At 42.6% G+C, this 21,013-nt stretch overlaps 2 protein-coding genes across 2 annotated transcripts; one reads left to right on the top strand and one right to left on the bottom strand.

Annotated features, from left to right (window-relative positions):
• Positions 1–3,961: 3,961 nt before the first annotated feature.
• Positions 3,962–20,433, bottom strand: Cisd2 (CDGSH iron sulfur domain 2). Its single transcript, XM_005081975.4, has 3 exons — positions 20,192–20,433; positions 6,778–6,992; positions 3,962–4,545 (listed from the first exon to the last, which is right to left on the bottom strand). The coding sequence occupies exons 1-3, from the start codon at positions 20,292–20,294 to the stop codon at positions 4,456–4,458; spliced, it is 408 nt and encodes a 135-aa protein (XP_005082032.1). The 5' UTR covers positions 20,295–20,433; the 3' UTR covers positions 3,962–4,455.
• Positions 9,676–10,006, top strand: LOC106022109 (60S ribosomal protein L36-like). Its single transcript, XM_040751760.1, has one exon. It carries the CDS (start codon positions 9,687–9,689, stop codon positions 9,984–9,986), a length of 300 nt encoding a protein of 99 aa, XP_040607694.1. The 5' UTR covers positions 9,676–9,686; the 3' UTR covers positions 9,987–10,006.
• Positions 20,434–21,013: the final 580 nt, after the last annotated feature.

The following is a 21,013-nucleotide window of genomic DNA, read 5'->3' as shown; positions in this document are numbered from 1 at the left end:
ACTTGATACCAATTTATCCTGAAACACTACTTATATAATTTGATCACAGAGATGTCCTCAGGGGCTGAGATACATGGTTCTCAAATGGTTAAATCTTTTCAGCTTACAAGCCTTTCATTTTCAATTTTCATTTGCTTTTTGGTAGTCATATCTTATTGTTTACCTGTTTCTGGATAAAATGTCCTTGACACTGGTGACTTGTTTAGGAATAGAAAACAGATAACGAAACATGGGAATTTGATGAGAAGGAAGAATGAGGATATTGAAGACAGAAGGCGCAGGCACTGACGGCCTGTGGAACGCTGGGCCATAGTTACACACCCTTGGCCTTTTCCTATTGGAGATGCAGCCCCTGATGAATCTAAATGAGTGAAATGCAGTTAGTTCAACATGTTGGGCAGGTATCAAATAAAGCAGTCGCCTGCTTTTGTTTTGCTTTTTTAGGAGGGGAGCCTTAAAATTGTTTGTTTAGGAATACAATCTAAATACACTTCTAATCAAAGACTGTGAGAAGAATTACACAGATCAGCAGCTAGCTTAATTGGCTTCCTATAAACTTATTAACAAATTAGGTTACAAAATACAAAAGCACTTCAGTGAATCATCATGAGGTAGCAAACTCAAAGCTGAGTTTTAACGTGCTTTTCACAACACGACGTGCTTAGCTATCTGCACAAATGAGTCATTTACCTCAAGCCTGCTAACACTATGGACTACCTGGTATTCTGTAAGAGCAGTCTTATCTGGTGAGTCAGGAGTGAGTAGTTCCTAAGTCAGCAGGATAGGCAGCCCTCACAGCAGTCATGAATAACAACACAGCTGTCTCTCCAAGGTTCTAGAACACTCAGGACATACTTTAAGTGGTTTATCAACTCATGTGTTTGGTTATGAAGTGCCTATGTGAGGTACACATGATAGGATTGGGTGAATTTACACATGGCAACTCTAATGGTCACATGGTAGCTTACTGAAACACCAGCCTGCTTCCAGATGTGGGTTTCTGGGCAGAGGAACAGCTTAGTATGTTCTAGAGTGGAGAATGTGGGAGGGGAAAACCAGTTTACTCTCAGGGCACAAAAATTACCTTCTGGAAAATTTTTCATTTTTCTCACTACTCTTACTTGACAAAATTAAAAGCTGACCATTTCGTTTCAAGATTGCCAATTTCAAATAAACGTGCCTTCTGTGAAACAGGAAGTATGACAACTAAAGCATTTTTACAAGAATGTTGCTGTGAGCTGCAGTGAACGGCTTTGCAGACAGGGAGGTAGAATGACCAGACAAGGCACCCACACTTTTGGTGAGGACTTTACTCCAAAGTCTTATGACCAACTGTGGAAAAATAACTGGTTCACCTGACAGTGAAGGCGCTTAGGGGCGCTGAATAAATGGTCTCAGAAAACAAAAACAAACCAGTTCACGCAGCCACGGAAGACCAATGCTCTACCACTCCCCAGCGAGAGGCAGGAAGAAGGGTTAGGAGTTTGTGCACAGTCCTTGTAAAGCTCCCCCAGCAGATACTTTCCAACTCTACCTTTAGGGTCTTGCTGTTGGTCCTGAGAAAGGTCAGGGCACACAGTGGAACGTGCTGCCATTCCATGAGATACAGTTATGGTCCCAGTACATGCTTCAGTCTAATGCTCTCCCAACTGAGCTATTTAATGTAATGTCTGGTATAGGTACCCAATAATCATTGGCTTTATCACCACAAAGGTTGAATATCTGTCTCCTACGCCTCCATGGAAAACGATGATGGGCTCAGGTGATGGCTCAGTTAGTAAGAAGCCTGACATATAAGCATGAGAACCTGAGTCTTGACACCCCCCCTCCCCAGTGCTCACTGCAGTGTGACTGTAACCTGAGTTCTGGGGAGATGGAGACAGGAGCAGCTCTGGGGCTCACCAGCCTGGCCAGCCCAGCTCAATCTGTGAGCTCCAGATTCAGAGAGAGAACAATTGAGGAAGACACTCAGCATTCATGTTTACCCTCCATGCTCACAGGTACACACATCTGCAAACACAAGTGTACACACAAGAGACAGACAAATAAAAATAAAACATCATGAACTGAGTGGATTGTATCTTTAATAGCTTATGGGTAGCTATTACATGAGAATTGCAATGTAAAATAAAACTAAAGAGTTTCCTGACAGTGGGATAAAACTAAAACCAATTCAAACTTTTCAGTAAACCTATATTGAAAACTTCCTTGTATTTTGTTTCAATGCTGTACACTATTAAAAAGATACAACGCAAGAGGGAGCTCAGTGTAAAGAGCTCCTGCTGGCATGGGAAGCCCAGGGTTCATCCCTAGTACCATGAAAGTTATTGCATGAACAAAAACAAACTTGTATCACCCTTGACTTCCATAGTATCATGACTCCTTTCACGTTCCTGTTCTTCAGTCTGGTTCAAAACAATCACTACCTCTTCACTGAAATGTGTTTAATCATTTTATTGAAAGTTTTGCAGGGCTAGAGAGATGGCTCAGGTGTTAACAGCACTGGATGCTCTTGCAGAGGACCAGGGTTCAATTCCCAGCACTTGCAGGGTGGCTCATAACCATCCACTAATTCCAGTTCCAGGAGCCCCCAACATCCTGGGGCACCAGGCACGTGCATGGTGCACAGACACACATACATGTAGACAAGCAGTCATACACATAAAACCACAAAAATAAAATCAGTCTAAAACATGTCTGTTTGTTTTGGTACTATTCACACTTCACAATACACAAATATTAAAACTGTAAAATAAGTCAGTGCAATTTAATTACGTGATAAGTTGACTTGTAATCATTTTCCTTTTAACATGGAGGCTTGGCTTGTCATCAATAGTCTTTCTCACACTGCTAGATATAACAACTAACAAAAGAAAACAGAACATATTACATATGTGGCACCAGGCTCACTATTGCTCATTAAATAAGAAACCCTAGAGATGACCCATCTATCCCAGCAGACTTGACAAATGAGTGTCCCCAAATTTAACTTTTCCCCTGCTCCTGAAGGTAACATACTTTTATGGCAGAACTCAAGTACTAAACTAAATTTTACCCGTTGTTATATACCCTTATTTAACCTTAGTGGTGTATCATTTCACATATGGGTCAGAAAATGAAATAGGTGGTTTTGCTGTTGGTGCTGCTATTTGCAATATTTGCCAGTAACCCTTGCATGGCTTACTTCCCTGCACAGCTGGTGTCTAGTGCATCTGTGCATTGGGTTTCCTGCAAGGCTGGCTCTGTCCTATCTATCTTTACAAACCAACCAATCATAAGGGCCTAAAAACCTTAACTGTGTTTTGACAATTTTATTCAAAGTCTTGATTTAAAAAATCATTTTAAAGTGTGTAAATGTTTTTGGGGTAAGGGGAAACAGGAATTGAAATGAAAAGTAAAAGCACTAAGCCTTGCTTTCCAAGTCATTGTCCTTAGCAGACTCTTTTCTGACACACACACACACACACACACACAAACACACACACACACACACACACACACACAGTTTATCTACATTTTGTGAGGCTAATGCAATAAAGGAGTTGTCTCTTCTAAAAAAGATCAAAACTTTTTCTCTCAGTATGTGTAGATTCAATCCCTTAGATTACAAGTAACTTAACATCCTGTTGCCCTGTTTCTCTATAATTGACTGCAAAAAAATCCATAATTGAGCAATGAACTATGTGTCACTTTAATGCAAATTCAAATATACTTAATATCTAATTGACCTTCAAACTATAGCTGTAAGTGCTCTTGCCACTCACTCAGCTGTCACCAAGTTAAACAGCGCGTGCACGCACACACACACACACACACACACACACACACACACACACACACACACACAGCAAGCCATTTGTAAGGTAGATCAATTTTTTTATGTAAATAGTTTTTCACTGGAACATTTTTATGACTAATTTACTCAAGAAATTGGGATAATCATAGTAATGAGACAAAAATCTCTATAAAACAAGGGGTTTTATTGCCTCAGAAATTTTTGATGGCAATATTTTTCATAATTCATCTAAAAACAGGAGAATTCCACAAAGGCTAGAGGATGGCAAACTACTTCAAATGAGCAAAACAAAACAGTATAAAAACACATTTGACAGAACAGGGGAAATTTTTTAAAAATATATACATTCTGTTGAAATACTGATATGCAAAGAAACAACTTGTGGCCAATAGCCAAATTTAAATTCCCAATTAATTAAAATCCAAAGTACTGACTTTATTGTTGAAAGATACATAACTCTTGATCTCAGGATAAGACCTGACCATTTTATTTCTATATAAAGGACTGAAAATATAAAGTGTCAAATATAAGCAGTAGTGTAGCAAGAAAATAACTGGCAGAAAGAACTCCTCAAGAAGTACTGATAGTTAAAACCTCCAAAGACTTTTCTATACACAACAAAGGAGCACTACAAGAGTTTCGATCTTAAACGGCTACTGTTATACTTCTTTCTTCTTCAGTATGAGTGGACCCACGTTATCGCCTGTCAATTCATTGTGCTTATTATGGGACCCGTCACAGGCAGGAAACTAAAAGGAAAAAGAATTGCAAATGTTATTTTACAACGGGATTGAGTAAGTAGAAACACCTGTGAAATGCTCGCATTGCCAGTATGCCACTGACTGAATACAGCTCCTCAGTGAGAGCTTGTCAGTATGCTTCCTGACAGAGGACATGCCCACCATCCCACCACTCCACAACCCTGCAGCCAGGCAATGTTAGTAAAAAGAAGACTCTTTCCCAGCACTCAGGAGGCAGAGGCAAGTGGATCTCTGAATTTGAGGCCAGCCAAGAGCGAGTTCCAGGACTGCCCGGGTTACACAGAGAAATCTTGTCTTGTAAAACAACAAACAAAACAAAACAAAAAATCTTTGGCTGAATCCATCTCAGTAAGTGTAAAAGTTTAAAAGGGATCAAAATAAGTTCTTAGTCTCTATAAAGCTTTATATTTGAGCTAATTTCTTATTTAAATAAAAAAAATGGAACGTACATTCAAAGTAAAATTTCCAATGTTTTCTTATACAACTCATACTGTAAAGTTTGTGAAAAATATTAAAGATGTGTTAATTAAATATTCAATCCATCCAAATAGTTATAATCAACATTTTATTACAGGTTTTCCTCTGAATTTATTGTGACATTCATGTTTTAAACGCAAACTTACAATCCTATTATGCTTTTTTTCTATTAAAGCAGGACCTCATGTCATTACATGTTTGGGTGCCTGAGCATAGGGTGTGTGTGCTTGCCTGTGGGGACACATGCGGACACCAGAATTGACACAGTGATGTCTTCTTCAATTGCTTCCCCACCTTAAGTTTTGAGACAGGGCCTCTCATTGAACCAGTAATTTCACTCCTGACTGGCCAGGGAGCCTCATCTCTGCCCTGCCTCCCCCAGTGCTAGGGTAACGAAGTCCACCACCATACATGAGTTCTGAAGATCAGAACTCAGGTCCTTATGCCTGTGTGACAATATTAATCCACAGAACCAGAACCATCTCCCCATGAAATATTTCTTTAAAACATGATTTGTGGGCTTGAGAGGTGGCTCAGAGGTTAAAGGCATTGACTACACCTCCAGAGGTCCTCACTTCAATTCCCAGCAACCACATGGTGGCTCACACCATCTATAATACAATCTGATGCCCTCTTCTGGTGTGCAGGGAAACACACAGGCAGAACACTGAATACATAATAAATAAACACATCATTTTTTTTTTGAGACAGGATTTCTCTGTGTTGCTTTGGAGCCTTGTCCTGAAATTCTCTCTATAGACCAGGCTGGCCTCAAATTCACAGAGATCCACCTGCCTCTGCCTGTGCTGGGATTAAAGATGTGCACCACCAATACCCGGCTTAAATAAATAAATCTTAAAAAAAAAAAAAAGATTTGACTTCCCAACACCCCCCATCAGTTGTGACTTCCTGTACTTTGACTGTTGCCTATTATAGTGTTCCCAAAACTTTACTGTTAAAAAGAACGAAACAAAAACATTGTACTTAAAATTTCAACTACCCTTCACCAAATACAAGAAAACAGATTTTGTCAACTAGGATTCATTTTCCTCATTAAAACCTATGTTATGGCTAGCATTTACTAGCTTACACTATATAAGACATTTTACATCTCATTAAATCTTCAAAACTATCTTCAAAACTACAGAGAAGATGGAAAAAACAAAACAAATAGCAACAACCAAAAAAACCTACAAACAAGAGATTAAAAGATAAGTAACTCAGGTTGTGCATATTTGCCTTTAATCCCAGCACTCAGGAGGCAAAAGCACCCAGTTTCTGTGTGAGTTCCAGGCTACTTGGAGAATACCACCAATTCTGGGCCATTCAGTGCTATACAGAGAGACCCTGTTCAAAGAAAGAAAGACACACAGAAACTGGCCCAAACCAAATCAAGCTGGCAATTCGCTTAACCTGGCTGGCATCTAATTTTAGTAATGACTTGTTTTGACTTCAAAGTTTAAGCTCCTTTCCATTAAATCTTAAATACTCTCTCTTGCATAAAGCAGGCAAACAACAAACCGAACTATAAACTCTATTGCTCTGCACAAACGCTGGGCAGTGAGAGCCTCAGGTCACTGCTCTCTGCCCTGCTCTAATTCAGGCACTATCAAGCACAGAGGGCAAACTGCAACTCGGGAATATCCGCCCTGAATATCTACAGTATGGAGAAATCCCCAAACCGAGGGCTGAGACAACCCTAACTCCAAACAGTTTTATCACACGTGTAAAGGGCCATCTTACCGTCTTGGAGCGCCAACACCTACAGTAAGCTGCTTTAGTAAGACACAGATCTTCAATGTTTATCTCGTTCACCACTTTGGGATTTTCTTTTTGTATTTTCAGATTAATCGAGCTATCCTTCTGTTGTTTCTTCTTCGGGAAGAATGGGCGAACGGCAAGGTAGCCGAGAAGCGCAAGCACACCAAGGAAGGGCAGCAGGCGGAGCCATTCTGAAACTGAACACGTGCACAGCTGTCAGCATCTGCAGAGCTCTCCAAGGAACACAAAGACTGCAACAGTGTGCGCTGCTTCTCTCAACCTCTCAACCGTATCTGTGAACTACATGAACACAACAAACCCAGCCCCACTAGGCTCACCTTATTTTATTTGCAGACTAACTCGAGTTGTGAAACTGAAAATTTTGGAACAAGTACTATTTTAAATATCCTATTTCATTTACCTACTAAGTATATTTATTCTTGTATTTACTTTTATCAGGACTTATAAGCAACATAATTATGAAAATGTCTTATTAACTTTAGAAAACATGTTCATTCTGTTCTCCTTAATGCCTTATCTAAACCCAAACAATGGAAATTCCACACAAATTTTACTACCGATTTATAATTTCAGGCAGAACATAGCCTCAAATGTTTCAACTTTTTTTTGGTTTTGGTTTTTTATTTTTTTGAGACAAGGTTTCTCTGTGTAGCTTTGGAGGTTGTCCTAGAACTAGCTCTTGTAGACCAGGATGGTCTGGAACTCACAGAGATCCTCCTGCCTCTGACTCCCAAGTGCTGGGATTAAAGGTGTGTGCTACAACTGACCGGCTTCAACTTGATTTTTAAGTAAAAAAAAATCCCTTAAAAAGGCTATTTTAATGAACTGGAACCTTTACACATAATGAACATTCTCATTTTAAGATTCATATTAAATACCTTTTAGAGTATCTAGTCAGTCTTTACAACACATGAAATACAAACAACACAAATGGAATGGCTCTCAAGTCTGACAGGGCTCCCAGTCACCTCTGGGCATCCTTGCCGACCTACCCCACAGCCTGCTAGACACTGCAGCCTAGCTAAGAAAAGATTACCTGCCAAAGTATGCTAACAAATACCAATGGTAAGTGATGGGCCGTGCTCCAGAGTACAACTGAGCCAACTCATTTAACATGCTGATAGCTTTGACAACTGCATCATTTTAATATTATTTATTCTCTTATTACTTGTAGATAAAATGCAGCACAAGCAGGATTAGTTCATCAGCCTAAATGGAAAGCCCATTCTAAGTCACCAAGAATCAAATTCCACAGACCTAAAATTAAATGTTTTTCTATTTAACCACTGACAAATGTCGGCTTTTAACTGGGAAGTGCTGGGGATGGAGCTTAGTGGGCCAGTGCTAGCCTACTGAAAAGAAAAGAAAGCAGTTTTGATTCAACACAATGCCAGAGACGGAAATGAAATAACGTACTTCTATAAGTGAATAACTGCTGAATATAGAAAAATATCAAGTATTGCACAATGTACTTTAAAATCACTAGGCAGACACGGCACACCCTTCTACAATCCCAGCACTTGCTGTTTCTGTGGGATCCACAAAGGCAGAGAAAGAGAATGGGTATCTTCCTCTATTGCTCTCTGACGTACTGTCTCAAGATGGAGTTTCTTGTTTAGCCAGAAACTCACCCTTTCCTAGGCTGCCTGCCCTCTTAGTGTTAGAGGCTTTCCAGGTGAGTGCTGGGACTCACACTCAGGTTCTCATGCTCGCAGAGGACGCCCTCTTGCCCACTAAGCGGAAGCACTCTTACCCACTAAGCTACCTCCCCAATTCCTAGGTTCTTAAATATGTATTATTTATTTTTGATATTGCTATTGTTTCGTATTGGAACCTTATCTGGCACTAAATGGCTCTACATTCTGCAGACAGGATTACAGGTCTACAAGACCAAGCCTGATCTTGTAGTACTAGAAACTTCGAGTCAAGCACTCTACAGTTAAGCTACATCTCCAGTCCTTAAAACTGTCTTTATGAACAATTAATTCCTTGGTAATCCAGTGCTCTGAAATAATATAATAAAAATCTGATTATGAGAGGTATTGTTATCTCCTATAACAAAGCAATAACATATAATACACTGAATACAATCTTTTTTTTTTATTTTTCAGTTTAAATTTAGATAAGAAACAAGGTTGCTTCACAAGTCAGTTCCAGGTCTGTCTCCCTTTCCCTCCCCTCCTCCCGTGCCCTCCCCCCAACCCCCCCTCATTATCCCCTCATTTCCCCAGGGAGGGTGAGGCCCTCCTTGGGGGTGTCCATAGTCTGTCATTTCATCCAGGGCAGGGCCTAGACCCTTCCCCAAGAGTTCAGGGTGAGAGTGCACCTCACATTGTTCTATGGGAGTCCAAAGTCTGTGTGTATACTCGGGATGGGTACTGATCTGCTGCCCAAGGCTCAATAGATTACCTAGGCCTCCTCACTGACACTCACATTCAGGGGGTCTTGACAATCTATTTTTTGAAGTCAAAAGTTTTATAAAGTGAAAACAGGATATAAAGCTCAATTAAACTATTTTAAGCATATTAAATAAGCGCCCCCCCCCTCTCTCTGTCTGTCTGTCTGTCTGTCTGTCTCTGTCTCTCTCAAGACAGGATTTCTCTGTGTTTCTCTCCCAGCTGTTCTAGACCTCACTCTGTAGACCATGCTGGGCTCCCACTTAGAGATCCACTTGCCTCTACCTCCCAAGTGCATTAAAGGCATGTGCCACCATGCCTGGCTAAGACAGTTCATAACTGTCTGTAACTCCAGTTCCAGGAGCTCCAGAATCCTCCTTACACAAACATACAGATAAAACACCAATGCATATTCCTGTCGCGGCCGCCATCGGAGAGGAACAGCCATGGCCCTGCGCTACCCCATGGTACCCCATGGCCGTGGGCCTTAACAAGGGCCACAAGGTGACGAAGAATGTCAGCCAGCCGAGGCACAGCCGGCGGAGCGGGCGCCTCACGAAGCACACCAAGTTCGTGCGGGACATGATCCGGGAGGTGTGCGGCTTCGTGCCCTATGAGCGGCGCGCCAAGGAGCTGCTCAAGGTGTCCAAGGACAAGCGCGCGCTCAAGTTCATCAAGAAGCGGGTGGGCACGCACATCCGCGCCAAGAGGAAGCGGGAGGAGCTGAGCAACGTGCTGGCAGCCATGCGGGAGGTGGAGGCCAAGAAGGACTGACCCCTGTCCCCCAATAAACGTTGTGCGGGCAAAAAAAAAAAAAACACCAATGCACATAAAATATGATATTTTTAAAAATGTGTTACAAGGAGTACATTTCTTCAAAAAAATTTTTTTGGTTTTTCGAGACAGGATTTCTCTGTATTGTTTGGAGGCTGCCCTGGAACTTGCTCTGTAGACCAGGCTGGCCTCAAACTCACAGAGATCCACCTGCCTCTGCCTCCCGAGTGTTGGATTAAAGGCGTACACCAACAATGCCCGGCCATTTCTTCAAATTATTTTGTGTACTATTTATAATTAGTGACTCTCCCAGTAACTAGTATATATAAAAAACGTTCAAAGCAAGTAGCTTATCTTAAAAGGACTTTTATTTGTTTGAATCTTCCGTACCTTATATTCTTTAAAACATGAGTTTTAATGGCATGTTTCACCTCCCACGTGTCTCACCCACAATAAAGGTCTACTAAAGCATGGGCTATATTTGTCTGGGTCACCACTGTATTCTAAGTACCTAAATAGTGTCTGGCTCAATATACTAATTTATTTTTTACTAAGACATCCATAATTTATACTTCAGTTTCTTTAATTTTAAGGTTCAGAACAATGAGTTTTGAAATTATATGAATCTGAAGATATTGCCTAAAATAAAGTGTGCTCTTTCTAGCTACAGGTAACTTCTGTTAATCTAGAACATTTGCTTTTGTACCTTACAAGTCTCCCTTTCTGATTATTATTATTATTGTGTATGAGTTTTGGGAGTTTGCCACTGGACAGGTATAGAGTCAGGGAACAAATGTTTGGACTTAGTCCTCCTTCCACTGTGGAATAAGCAGATCTAATTCAGGTCTGTGCAGCAAGTGTTTTTACCCACAAGCCATCTAACAACCCTTCCGTTGTTGGCTTAAGTGCAGATGGTTTAGGGGATGGCTCAGTCTGTTAATGGGCTTGCTTTATAAGCATGAAGGCCTTCGGTGGTGCAAGCCTTTAATTTAATCCCAGCACTCAGGAGGCAAAGGCAGGTGGATTTCTGTGAGTTTGAGGCTAGCCTGCTCTACAGAGGGAGTTTCAGGATAGTCAGGGCTGTTATACAGAGAAACTCTGTCTCAAAACAAAAACAAAAAACAACAACAACAACAAAAAAAAAACAACAACAAACCTACCACCAACAAAAAGCACGAAGCCCCAAGTCCAACCCACGGAACCCAGGTGTGGTGGTATGTGCTTGTAATCCAGTGTTGGGCAGAGACAAGAGGATCCACCCCTAAGGCTCCATGGCCAGTTCCAGACCTATGAGACACTGTGTCTCAGAGAAGGCAAACAGCATTCTGAGGATGACACTCAAGGTTACTGTCTGACCTCCACATGCAAGTGCATATGCGTGCATCAACACACACACACATATATATATGAACACACACACACACACACACACACAGTGTATAATAAATGCTTTCTGAAGAAAATCTCATGCATTTCCTCTGGTAAATCAATCTGGTCTCAAGTCTTACTGTGAAAGAACTACGTGAGCACTCTGTGCGGTGCGGCTTCTCTGCGTGCAGTGCACGGTGCCTGGGACAGAGCAGGGATGCAGCAAACAACTCAAGTTTCTGTTATCTTTAGTCTGAGTCCAGGTTTCATTCGTTTGCAAAACAACAGCATTCATTCGTTTAAAGAACAGTATTTACTAAGTACACTATATTCTGGTTGCTGCATTAGGAACAGGGGTGCTCGCTGGTGGCTCATGAGAGGAGGGGACAGACACTAAGGAAACAAAATACAAACAATAAAGTCTCAGGTCGTATGTGCTGAGAGCCATGAAGAAAATAAACATGGTGACACAAAACTAACAAGACAAGCCAACCAAGCAACCAAGCAACCAACCTGGAGGCACAGCAGTGAGGTGACTGCACTCAGGGCCGGGGAGCTGGGGAAAGTTCTGAAGAAAGAACTAGGCAGAGCCCTGACAAGTGGGAAGCCAAAGACTCACAGATTCACAGATCTTCAAGGCAGAGGCTGTAAAAGCGTCAGGTGATCATCATTCAGCAAACCTGCACAACACCCTGTGAAAGAAAGCTAGTGACAAGCGCGACCCTGAAGCTCCAGTTACGTAGATGTCTGTCTCCGCCCCAAGAGATCCCAGGTCCTGGTCCTCTACTAGACCTGCACAACAACACTGCAATGACTGCAATGAATCTTAGTTGACTTGAGTCTATTCTTCATCAAGTTGGCATTTAGATCATTCCTACCAGGTTTGTTTTCCTTTCTCTATAACTTACAAAATTAAGGTTCTAAGATGCTTAGGAAAAAAAGCTTCTCGTACCTCTAAAACCAACAACCCTCATTAACAGGCTAGGCAAAGTGATGATGGGTTTTGAAGACACCAAAACGACAAACAAACGAACTGTCACAAAAGCGCTTTCCATCTGTATGGAATCAGAGACACAAAAAGAACTGCAATACTGCAAAATATGAGTAATTATATATCAGCTATGTAAAAGAAAAGTGATAATTCATTGCTGACAGGAACAAAAACTTCAGCTTTTGACACCTATTTTGACAGCTTTGGGCCTTTCTGGATGATGAGTAAGGGAATAGTTCATGGGCAAATAAAGGGAGGGGCTACATACCTAGCAGAGGAAGCTGCAGGAGAGGTGCAGACGGGACACTCATCAAAGGCCAGGGATACTCAGTGCCTTGGTATCTTTGGAATATAACAGAAGACAGGAGAGAAGTTCTGATACGCAATAGGGAGGCAGGAATCTCCCCTGGCATGAGAGGATAGCACTCATAATTGTAAATGTACTTAGAAAACTGTTTACAAAGTCAGGCTACAATCTGATGGAAGGTGGATTGGAGGGGGCTATGAGGAAGAGCAGAGAAGGATGAGGCATTGAGAACTCTACTGAAGACATCAGGAGCCTGGTGTGGTGGTGAGAGCTCACAGTCCCAGCACTCAGAAGAACAAGGAGGTACACTCTGACCAGCCTACACTACAGATTATGTCTTTAAAAAAAAAAACCAAAAACACACAAAATACCCACAAAGACAGGGTCCGGAAGAAATTAATCCCACCTGGATCTAAGGTAGTGGATCATTAAAAAAAGAGAAAGGGTAAATTGTGAAAAATAACCTGTACTGGGGTTCTGTACAACTTGATAAACAGTATGTGTACATTTCCCACAGTCTCCAAGTAGGTCTGTGAAAAATTCCCATTCTCTTTTAGAAATAAAAAACTGTGATCTGACCTAGGGACTCACAATGAAATCCAGGCCAGGCTGGAACTGGCTATGTAGTTCAACCCGGCATCAAAGATCGCCCTGCCTCAGTCTCCTGAGAGGCTGTGGTATGGCCTCCACCACACCTGAGTCATTAAATAGTGAAATCAATAGCTTTCGTGGTTGATTAGTTACAGAATTTAAGCTAAGAGTGGTGAAGCGCCTGGTTTTACTCTGTACATGAAAGGAGGTCTCTGAGGTATGAAATAATCTATCTTCCCTAAGAAACAGTATAAGGAGCTGTAAACAGAAGCAGGGCACACATACAGAGGGAGGAAATGGCAGGACAACATCATTAAAGCATGTGACAGACTAAAGGTCCACTGAGCATGGGTGATTCTGTGCTAATGGATGGCAGAGGCTTTGAAAGGGTCTGAGTGCAAGGAGCTGTGCAGGCCAGAAAGATACCAACTCCCCCTGCTTCATCCACCCGACTAGGGCAAGGAACATAAAGGTACCTGCCACGCAGTAGAGCTTCAGCGAGGCTCCCTCAGAGGAAGCTTTTATCTCTTACGGGAAGGAGGGACCTTTGTAAGAAATACCAAGGGTTAGGAAGCAAGCCAGGATCAGAAGGTGAAAGTCTAAAGGAGACTGGAGGTTGGAGAGAAATGCATTTTGGGTGTAACCAGGTTACTTCACAAACAGAACGGGCTGACAACTGCATTCAATCTATTAAACAAAACAAAACAAAAAAACCCACTTAGGCAATGTTTGGTTTGCACATCAATGTAAAAGGGAGAAATTTTCTTAAAATTTTCTCTTAATAAAACAGCCAAGACAATTTTTTTTTTCCTGTTTGTAACTTAAAGGGAAGGAAAATAACCTGTTTCTACTTAAGAACGAACCCGGAACATACTCACACAGTTACTAAGCAAGGTCCTAAAAGTGATGTGACTTCTACAACCAGCAACTATGATACCTAATATGATTAAGAAGACAGAAGAACCGGCATCGCCAGGGAAACAGAATAAAGCAGAAAATAAAACAACGTGAGGAGCAAGCAGTATTTTAAAGAAAGAAAGAAAGAAAGAAAGGTCAGAGTAGCTCTTGTAGTACCGGGTTTGAACTCTAGTCTAGAGCTCACACAGAGGGATCACTGAGTCATCACTCCCAATCCTAGCCAGCCACTGTAAAAGCATCGAGTATACATAGAAACACACAGATCTCAGTAAGGAATATAAATGAGCGTGTGTGTATGTGCATATGGGGGCAGGGATGGTTTACATCCCAGGCTGGCCTTGTTTCCAGATGCTGAGATCACAGGCACGTGCCAGCTTAATGTGAAGATTTAACCAGGGCTTTGTGATACTAGGCATCTACCAACTGAACTACATCCTCAGTCCAAGGAATATTCTAAACAACGAGGACGGACACTCTCTCAGAGGAGGAGGCCCCAGCTGAAGGCCCCTGACACCCTCCTCGTCCTCCCCACAGATGACATCATGCTCGGGTTCCTGCCTGCCCACTGACATCATGCTCCAGTGCCAGGATTTACTTTGGGCAACATGGTTGGATCACATCTGGCTCAGAACTATGACCTGCTAAACCTGGCCAAAAAGCCTGAAGAGGTTAAGACGGCCCTGGCAGTAAAGAAGAAGCCTCCCAGGTTCTGACACCCACCCCAGCACTTCATTCTAGACTCACTGACACGGGCTCTCGAGAGGGCCTCCTTCACAGCCACGTGCCAAAGGCTTTGTGTTGCCCTTTAGGTTCAGACCCTGTGAGCTGCTCAGGAATGATGTGGGCAGAGAAGTCACACCACTTTCCCAGCAGCCTCTCCTCTTCCCGCATATTCTGTCCAGCTACTTGGGAGGTTCTAAGACTGGAATTACGGCGCTGGACTAGCAAACACAGCTTTCTTCCCTTAGTACCTGTCCCTTGGGACGTCTACCACCTGGTGTCCAGGGAAAAATTAATGAGCTTCGGGCAGCTGACCAGATAAAGCAGCAGTGATTTCACTGGCAGCCATCTGCTACTGAATCTTGTTGTCAGAGTAACTAAAGTTAGTACTCCAACCCAGATTCTGGTGAATTATCCATTTTTTTATATTGTTATAAAGGACCTCTATCACTGATAATTTAACCGACGAATCAGTTGCTATTATTAAAAAGAAAAAAGCAAGTAGGTCACTTTTTTCTTTTCAAATTTACAAAAGGTTCCATATAATACTTATAAATTTTCAAATGTATCATTTAGAGTTAAAGCACAAAAACTGTTTCTATTTCTCAAACACAGAAAACACTGCATTGTTGGGTGTGGCGGGCCATGACGAGGCAGAGGACTACCGTGAATGAGAGAGCAGCCTGGGCCATCAGGTCCAAGCCAGGCTAAGCTGCAGTGAGCGCACCAGGAGGAGGAAAGTGCTCGAGAGCCAGCGTGGGGGCAGCGCAGAGCACTGGCTATTCCTCAGAGCATCTGAGTTCAGTTTCCAGCACGCACTCGATGGCTCACAAGTGTCTGTAATCCCAGTTTCCAGGGACCTAATGCCTCTTTTGTGCTCTAGGCACACACACGCATGTGGTTCACAGATTATATATGTAGGCAAACACCTAAACACATAAAAAATAACTATTTGAAGTGGGGAGAAGAAAGGAAAGGGAGGGAATGAGAAAAGACTGAAGCGTGGAGTATAACATAGGTTCCTATTACGTAATCCTAGATCTCAGTGTAGTCTCTAACTGCCAAGTGTGTCTCAGCAGCCCTCCTGTCTCAATCTCTCTAGCGATGGGGGAAAGCTATTAATATCATTGAGTAGCTTTTATTATCTCTCAAAGCGTAATATTAACTATCTCAAGGCCAAAGGGCCAATAGACTTATTACACTTTTAAAGTTTTCCCCACTCATTATGAATACAATAGTATCCTAATAACTAGAAAGTTGCATGGCCTATTGCAAGTACTATGTGCTGACTTGAGGAAACTAAATTTTCAAACACTATACATACCGCAGATAATGTTTGAGCCCCAAACTGTTCTCCACAGAGACTAAGTTCATTCTTAATTACGATGGCTATTAAGAATAGTTGGACTAACTAGGAGAAAAGAAAACCTAAAACGTAAAAATATATCAATATTTCCCCAAAAGAGTCTAAAGATTTAAAATTCTCAAAAGATTCTTAAAATCAAATTCTTGTCTTTCAGAAGTTATGTTTTTTTTATTTTTATTTTTGGTTTTTTGAGACAGGGTTTCTCTGTATTGTTTTGGAGGCTGTCCTGGAACTCACTCTGTAGACCAGGCTGGTCTCGAACTCATAGAGATCCGCCTGCCTCTGCCTCCCGAGTGCGCCACCACCGCCCAGCAGAAGTTATGTTAATAAAAACAACTATCATTTGTTGTTACTCATGCTTTCCTATTGAGAAAACTCACCGTGGTCCAAATTTTTAAAAACTGAGGCATAATTTAGAGTAAAACAAACACAATAAGCAGGTAGTTTCATTTTGTGACAAACAACTGTACTCCTGCAGCTACCAGTAAGCGTTTCTGTAAATAGCTGTTTACCTGAGAAAGTCTTTTCCTGAATCTGTCTAGAATACCCCTCCACTAACGAGTTCTGCAATCCAAAAGTCCTTTATTCAACATAAAGTTGTTGAAATCACTGGATGGTGGTGGCTCATGTCTTTAATCGTAGTACTTTGGAGGCAGAAAAGGGGCACATCTCTGTGAGTTTGAGGCCAGCCTGGTCTAGAGTGAGTTCCAGGACTGCACAGCAAAACCCTGTCTTGAAAAAAACAAACAAGCAAGCAAAAAACAAAAACAAAAACAACAACAACAAAAAAACCAACAAATAAAACAGTTGCTGAGATTCAGCTAGTGGATTAAAAAGTCTTTCTTTTTTATTGCTGACCAGTGCACTACTTTATGGATATTACAATTCACTCGCCTATTGCTAGATATTTGGTTTTTTCCAGTTTGGTGGAAAGTTAAAAATAAGGGTGATAATACATAAACAAGACCTCATGTGGATGCATGTTTTCCATCTTATCCTGCTTCTAAATTACAGGCTCAAAACTTGTCCCTTGGACAAGTAATAACAATGAACTTATTACAGGCTGGTATGCTTGTGTTACTCTGAAAGATACATTTTGTAGACCAGGCTGACCTCCAACTCAGAGAGATTCACCTGCCTCTGTTCCCCACCACACACAACCCTAGTGCCAGGATTAAAGACATGTGCCACCACCACCTGGCTCATTTGATAGTTTTTAAGTATTTTTTGTTAAGTTTCAAAGAAGTGAACTAATTCACATGGGCAAAAATATCATGGCTAGCTTATGAATCTAGAAATAAACTGTTTTCTGACTTTTGAAGAGGAACATTTTTCTTCCTACAGTTTTATTTTTATCTTTTTAACTTTTTAAAAATTTTTATTAAAATAAATTATGTCTTAGAAACATGCATGCATGCTTCCAGTTTTATTTTTAAAGCTTGTAAGATGATAGAAAAAGTTTTTTAAGGTCAATATATTATGTTTCCAAAGAGCAGAATTACACTAATTTACCTTTAAGGCCTTATTTTTGAGAATTTAACAGAAAGAAAGATGGTTTTTGACAGACTAAAACTGTCGGTATTTAAGCCCTGTGTGATAATCTAGAATTTCTAAAAATGCAGATTCATAATGAGAGAGCTGTGGGGTGGGGACCAGCTAAATCTAAATAGGGAAAGAAACAATTCCAACTACAACCTTTCTCGTTTTCACAGAAGAAAATGATACTTTTGGTCTCCTAAACATGCACATGAATTTCTTAAAAGCTGTCTTCTCAGTTTTTATTTCAATGAAAATCTATATTATAGATCTACTCTGAAGAGTGGCGTCTGAGTGAAAAGTAGCTTGAAGGTGTTTACTGATACTCCAGAACAGAAACTATCACTGTCACTGTCATATTCAAAACAGAATTTTTTCACGAAGCTGTTATTACAAGCAGGTTAATGCTTCTTAGACAAGTTGCCAATACAGATTATGACAACTAAACATGTAGACACTATATTGGGGGCTTACATAGCTACTCCTAAGACACCACACTTAAGCAGGCCTGAGAACAAAAACAAAACAGATATTGGAATTGTCATTATTTTTGAGAAACAGTCCTAACATATATTTTAAGCTGAAAGTCATTACACACTATTGATTTAGGAGGGGAAAAGTTATGGTTGAAGTTCCTTAATGTCTTCAACAAAGACGAAATACTTAGTGACAGGAGTGACCTGTAAGAAATCATGCTTATAAAGTCTTCTAGCTACTAAACTCGTTGTCATACTATCTATTTCAAGCACATTTCATCTATTAAAAAAAAGTGAACCTAGTATGTCATAACCAACACTTATAATGCAAGTTGCCCTACACTGGGGGGATGGAAAACTCTTTCATTTTTGACTGTTAAAAACCTAATTGACGCATATTATTCGAATAAACTGGTGAAGCAGAACAATGCTATAAATGACTATATCGCTTTGGCTTTGCATTGCCAATTCAGTGAACACGTTTAAGGGTATATAATTCAAAGGGGAAAACCAACTGTCTATATATACTCAACATTAAACGACAACTAATTTTAAAATACGGAATTCTAAATTTCAAGCTATAAGGGATGGGATGGCAAAGTACAAGATTAGTGTTACAACTGCAGGGGGATCACACTTTAAAGAAATGATAGAGGAGAGTCGACTCTTTACACGCTACAGTTTTAAAAAATAAAATCTCTTAACACAAGAGGTTTGGCTGTTTGTAGAGTACTGGAGATTTGGGCTGCTTTTCTTCTTTTGCTATTTTTATGTTACCTCTGGTGTCTACATGTTTCTCTAGTGTTTACTAGTCGGCTACCATGCTTTCTAATCGATTTCCTATACTCTACTGGGTCTCTTAACTCAAACTCCACCTGCTCGTTAGCAGAACAGCTGCCACTGATCATAAAAATCTGTAACTGTTAAAGTCTGTATGATAGAGTCTATCCATCTGAACCTATGACAAGTCTTTTCTATTGTCACCCCTCATCCCTGAGAGGGACCAGCATCAAAAGCACACCTGTTTTCGGGAAGTACTCAAGCAAAAATAGTGAACTTGGAATGGAGTTGACACCCGTCTCTAAATATCCCTCACCAATTTGGTATTAATTCCATCTTCTGGTTCGCGGACCCAAGTTTTTCTTTCATCAGTCTTCCAATTGCTCTATGTTAAGTCAGCTATCTCTAGAAAGCTGCAGGATAATCAAGCCTACTTACCTCAGAATTATCTTAATCCATGTTTGCACTCCCAGACACTCGGGAGCTCCTGATGTTGTCACCATCCTTCCTACACAGCCTGGAGATACGGTGTAGAAAGATCTTCTACATGTAATGCTCCAAACCCAACACAACCTTTCAAGTACCGACAGCATCTGCGGACTTTCAGCCATGGCTCAAGTGCTGAGTTGTGGGACCCTTTTCACACAGGTAAGGACCCTGAGTCCACTCACTGTCAAGTCCTGAAATCACACCAGCCTTGGACTACTGTTTGGCTACCTTTTCTCCTCCTCAACTTGCTCCAGGAACTGTAGTTACGGAGGTGACCTCAAGCCTCCACGTACCGTGGACAACAGGTCCCTTCTGATTTCGCTCGTGAAAGAAAGCATCACACGCGGTTTACGCCTCCCCCGCGCGCAGGGCGCCCCCTGACAAGGACGGCCAGGGCTTCGCAGCAGGCGCGCGGCAGGGAGCACGTGAGCCACACCCGCCGCCCCTAACTCCGCGCCTCCTCTCCGGCCCCAGCCCCGAGGGTCTCCTCGGAGAGGCGCCCCTGGCTGCCCGGCGCCGCACAGGCGCACACGGGGCGCGGGTCACGTGCTAAGGTCTGGCGCCGCGCCCCGCCCCGCGCTCTCCGCGACCCCCTCCCCCGCCCGGTCCCTATCCCTCTCCCGGGGGCCGCGCGCGTGGAATGGACGGGCGCGGGAGGGCTACCTGTGAGGCGGGCGAAGCCGGTGATGCTCTCGGGGACCGGGAGCTGCTTGAGGTAGGCGGGCAGCTGCACCTTCACGATGCGGGCCACGCTGTCCAGAACCATCCTGCCGCCGGCGTCCGCTGCCCGGCTGCTGCGCTTGCGTGAGAGCGGAAGCGGCCGGCGGGCTCGCGGGCTCGGGCGGGAGGATGGCCTGCCAGGCCGCGATTGGCGCGCGCGAGTGACGTGCGCGCTGCGGAGCCGAGCGGAGCGGAGCGGTGCGGACCCGGCCTGCCACGCACCGCGCCGGGCAGAGGCCAGGGACGCTGCTGCCTCACCGGAAGCCGCCCTTCCAGAGCGCGTTGCCCTCGGTTCCTCGGCTCTCCCACCCCCACCCCCACCCCCGGCTGGCTGCGGTCCCGGCCCGGGGCTGCGAGTCCAGTGAGAGCACCCCAACCCTGCTTCACCTGCCTTGTAAGCCGCGGTTTAAAAGAATCCCTAAGCAAGAGCTGCGTAGGGATTGTTCATGTTTCTTCTCCGCAACTTTAGTCTGCAGCTCAAGGAGCCTGTGGCCTCCCCCCACTGTCGGCCACTCTGACGAGTCACCATAGTTCGCGGTTAGATTTCAGTTTTCAGTTCCCTCTGAGGGTGAGTTGACTAAAACGCTTCAGGGAAGTGTTTGGTTTGGTTTGAAGGCAAAAATGAGAGTTTACCTTTTGTTTTGCTTCTGTGAACGCTTTGTAACCCAGGCTGACGTCAAGGTCAGTAAACTGAGTAGAGCTTCTGTCTCTCCTGTCTTCATCTTCCAAATGCTGGTGTTACCACGCCTGCCTTGTGGAGCTTTG

This window comes from Mesocricetus auratus, unplaced genomic scaffold (assembly GCF_017639785.1).
Source record: "Mesocricetus auratus isolate SY011 unplaced genomic scaffold, BCM_Maur_2.0 Super-Scaffold_100009, whole genome shotgun sequence".
NCBI lineage: Eukaryota > Metazoa > Chordata > Mammalia > Rodentia > Cricetidae > Mesocricetus > Mesocricetus auratus.
Note: the sequence above shows the minus strand (reverse complement) of the source record. Positions and strands in the feature narration are given on the sequence as shown.

Coding starts and splice junctions, on each gene's coding strand:
- LOC106022109 (XM_040751760.1), top strand. CDS start 9,687: ATGGCCGTGGGCCTTAACAAGGGCCACAAGGTGACGAAGAATGTCAGC.
- Cisd2 (XM_005081975.4), bottom strand. CDS start 20,294: ATGGTTCTGGACAGCGTGGCCCGCATCGTGAAGGTGCAGCTGCCCGCC. Junction 6,993..20,191: donor CGGCTTCGCCCGCCTCACAG/GTAGCCCTCCCG, acceptor GCACGTGTTCAG/TTTCAGAATGGCTCCGCCTG. Junction 4,546..6,777: donor GGTGTTGGCGCTCCAAGACG/GTAAGATGGCCC, acceptor TTTTCCTTTTAG/TTTCCTGCCTGTGACGGGTC.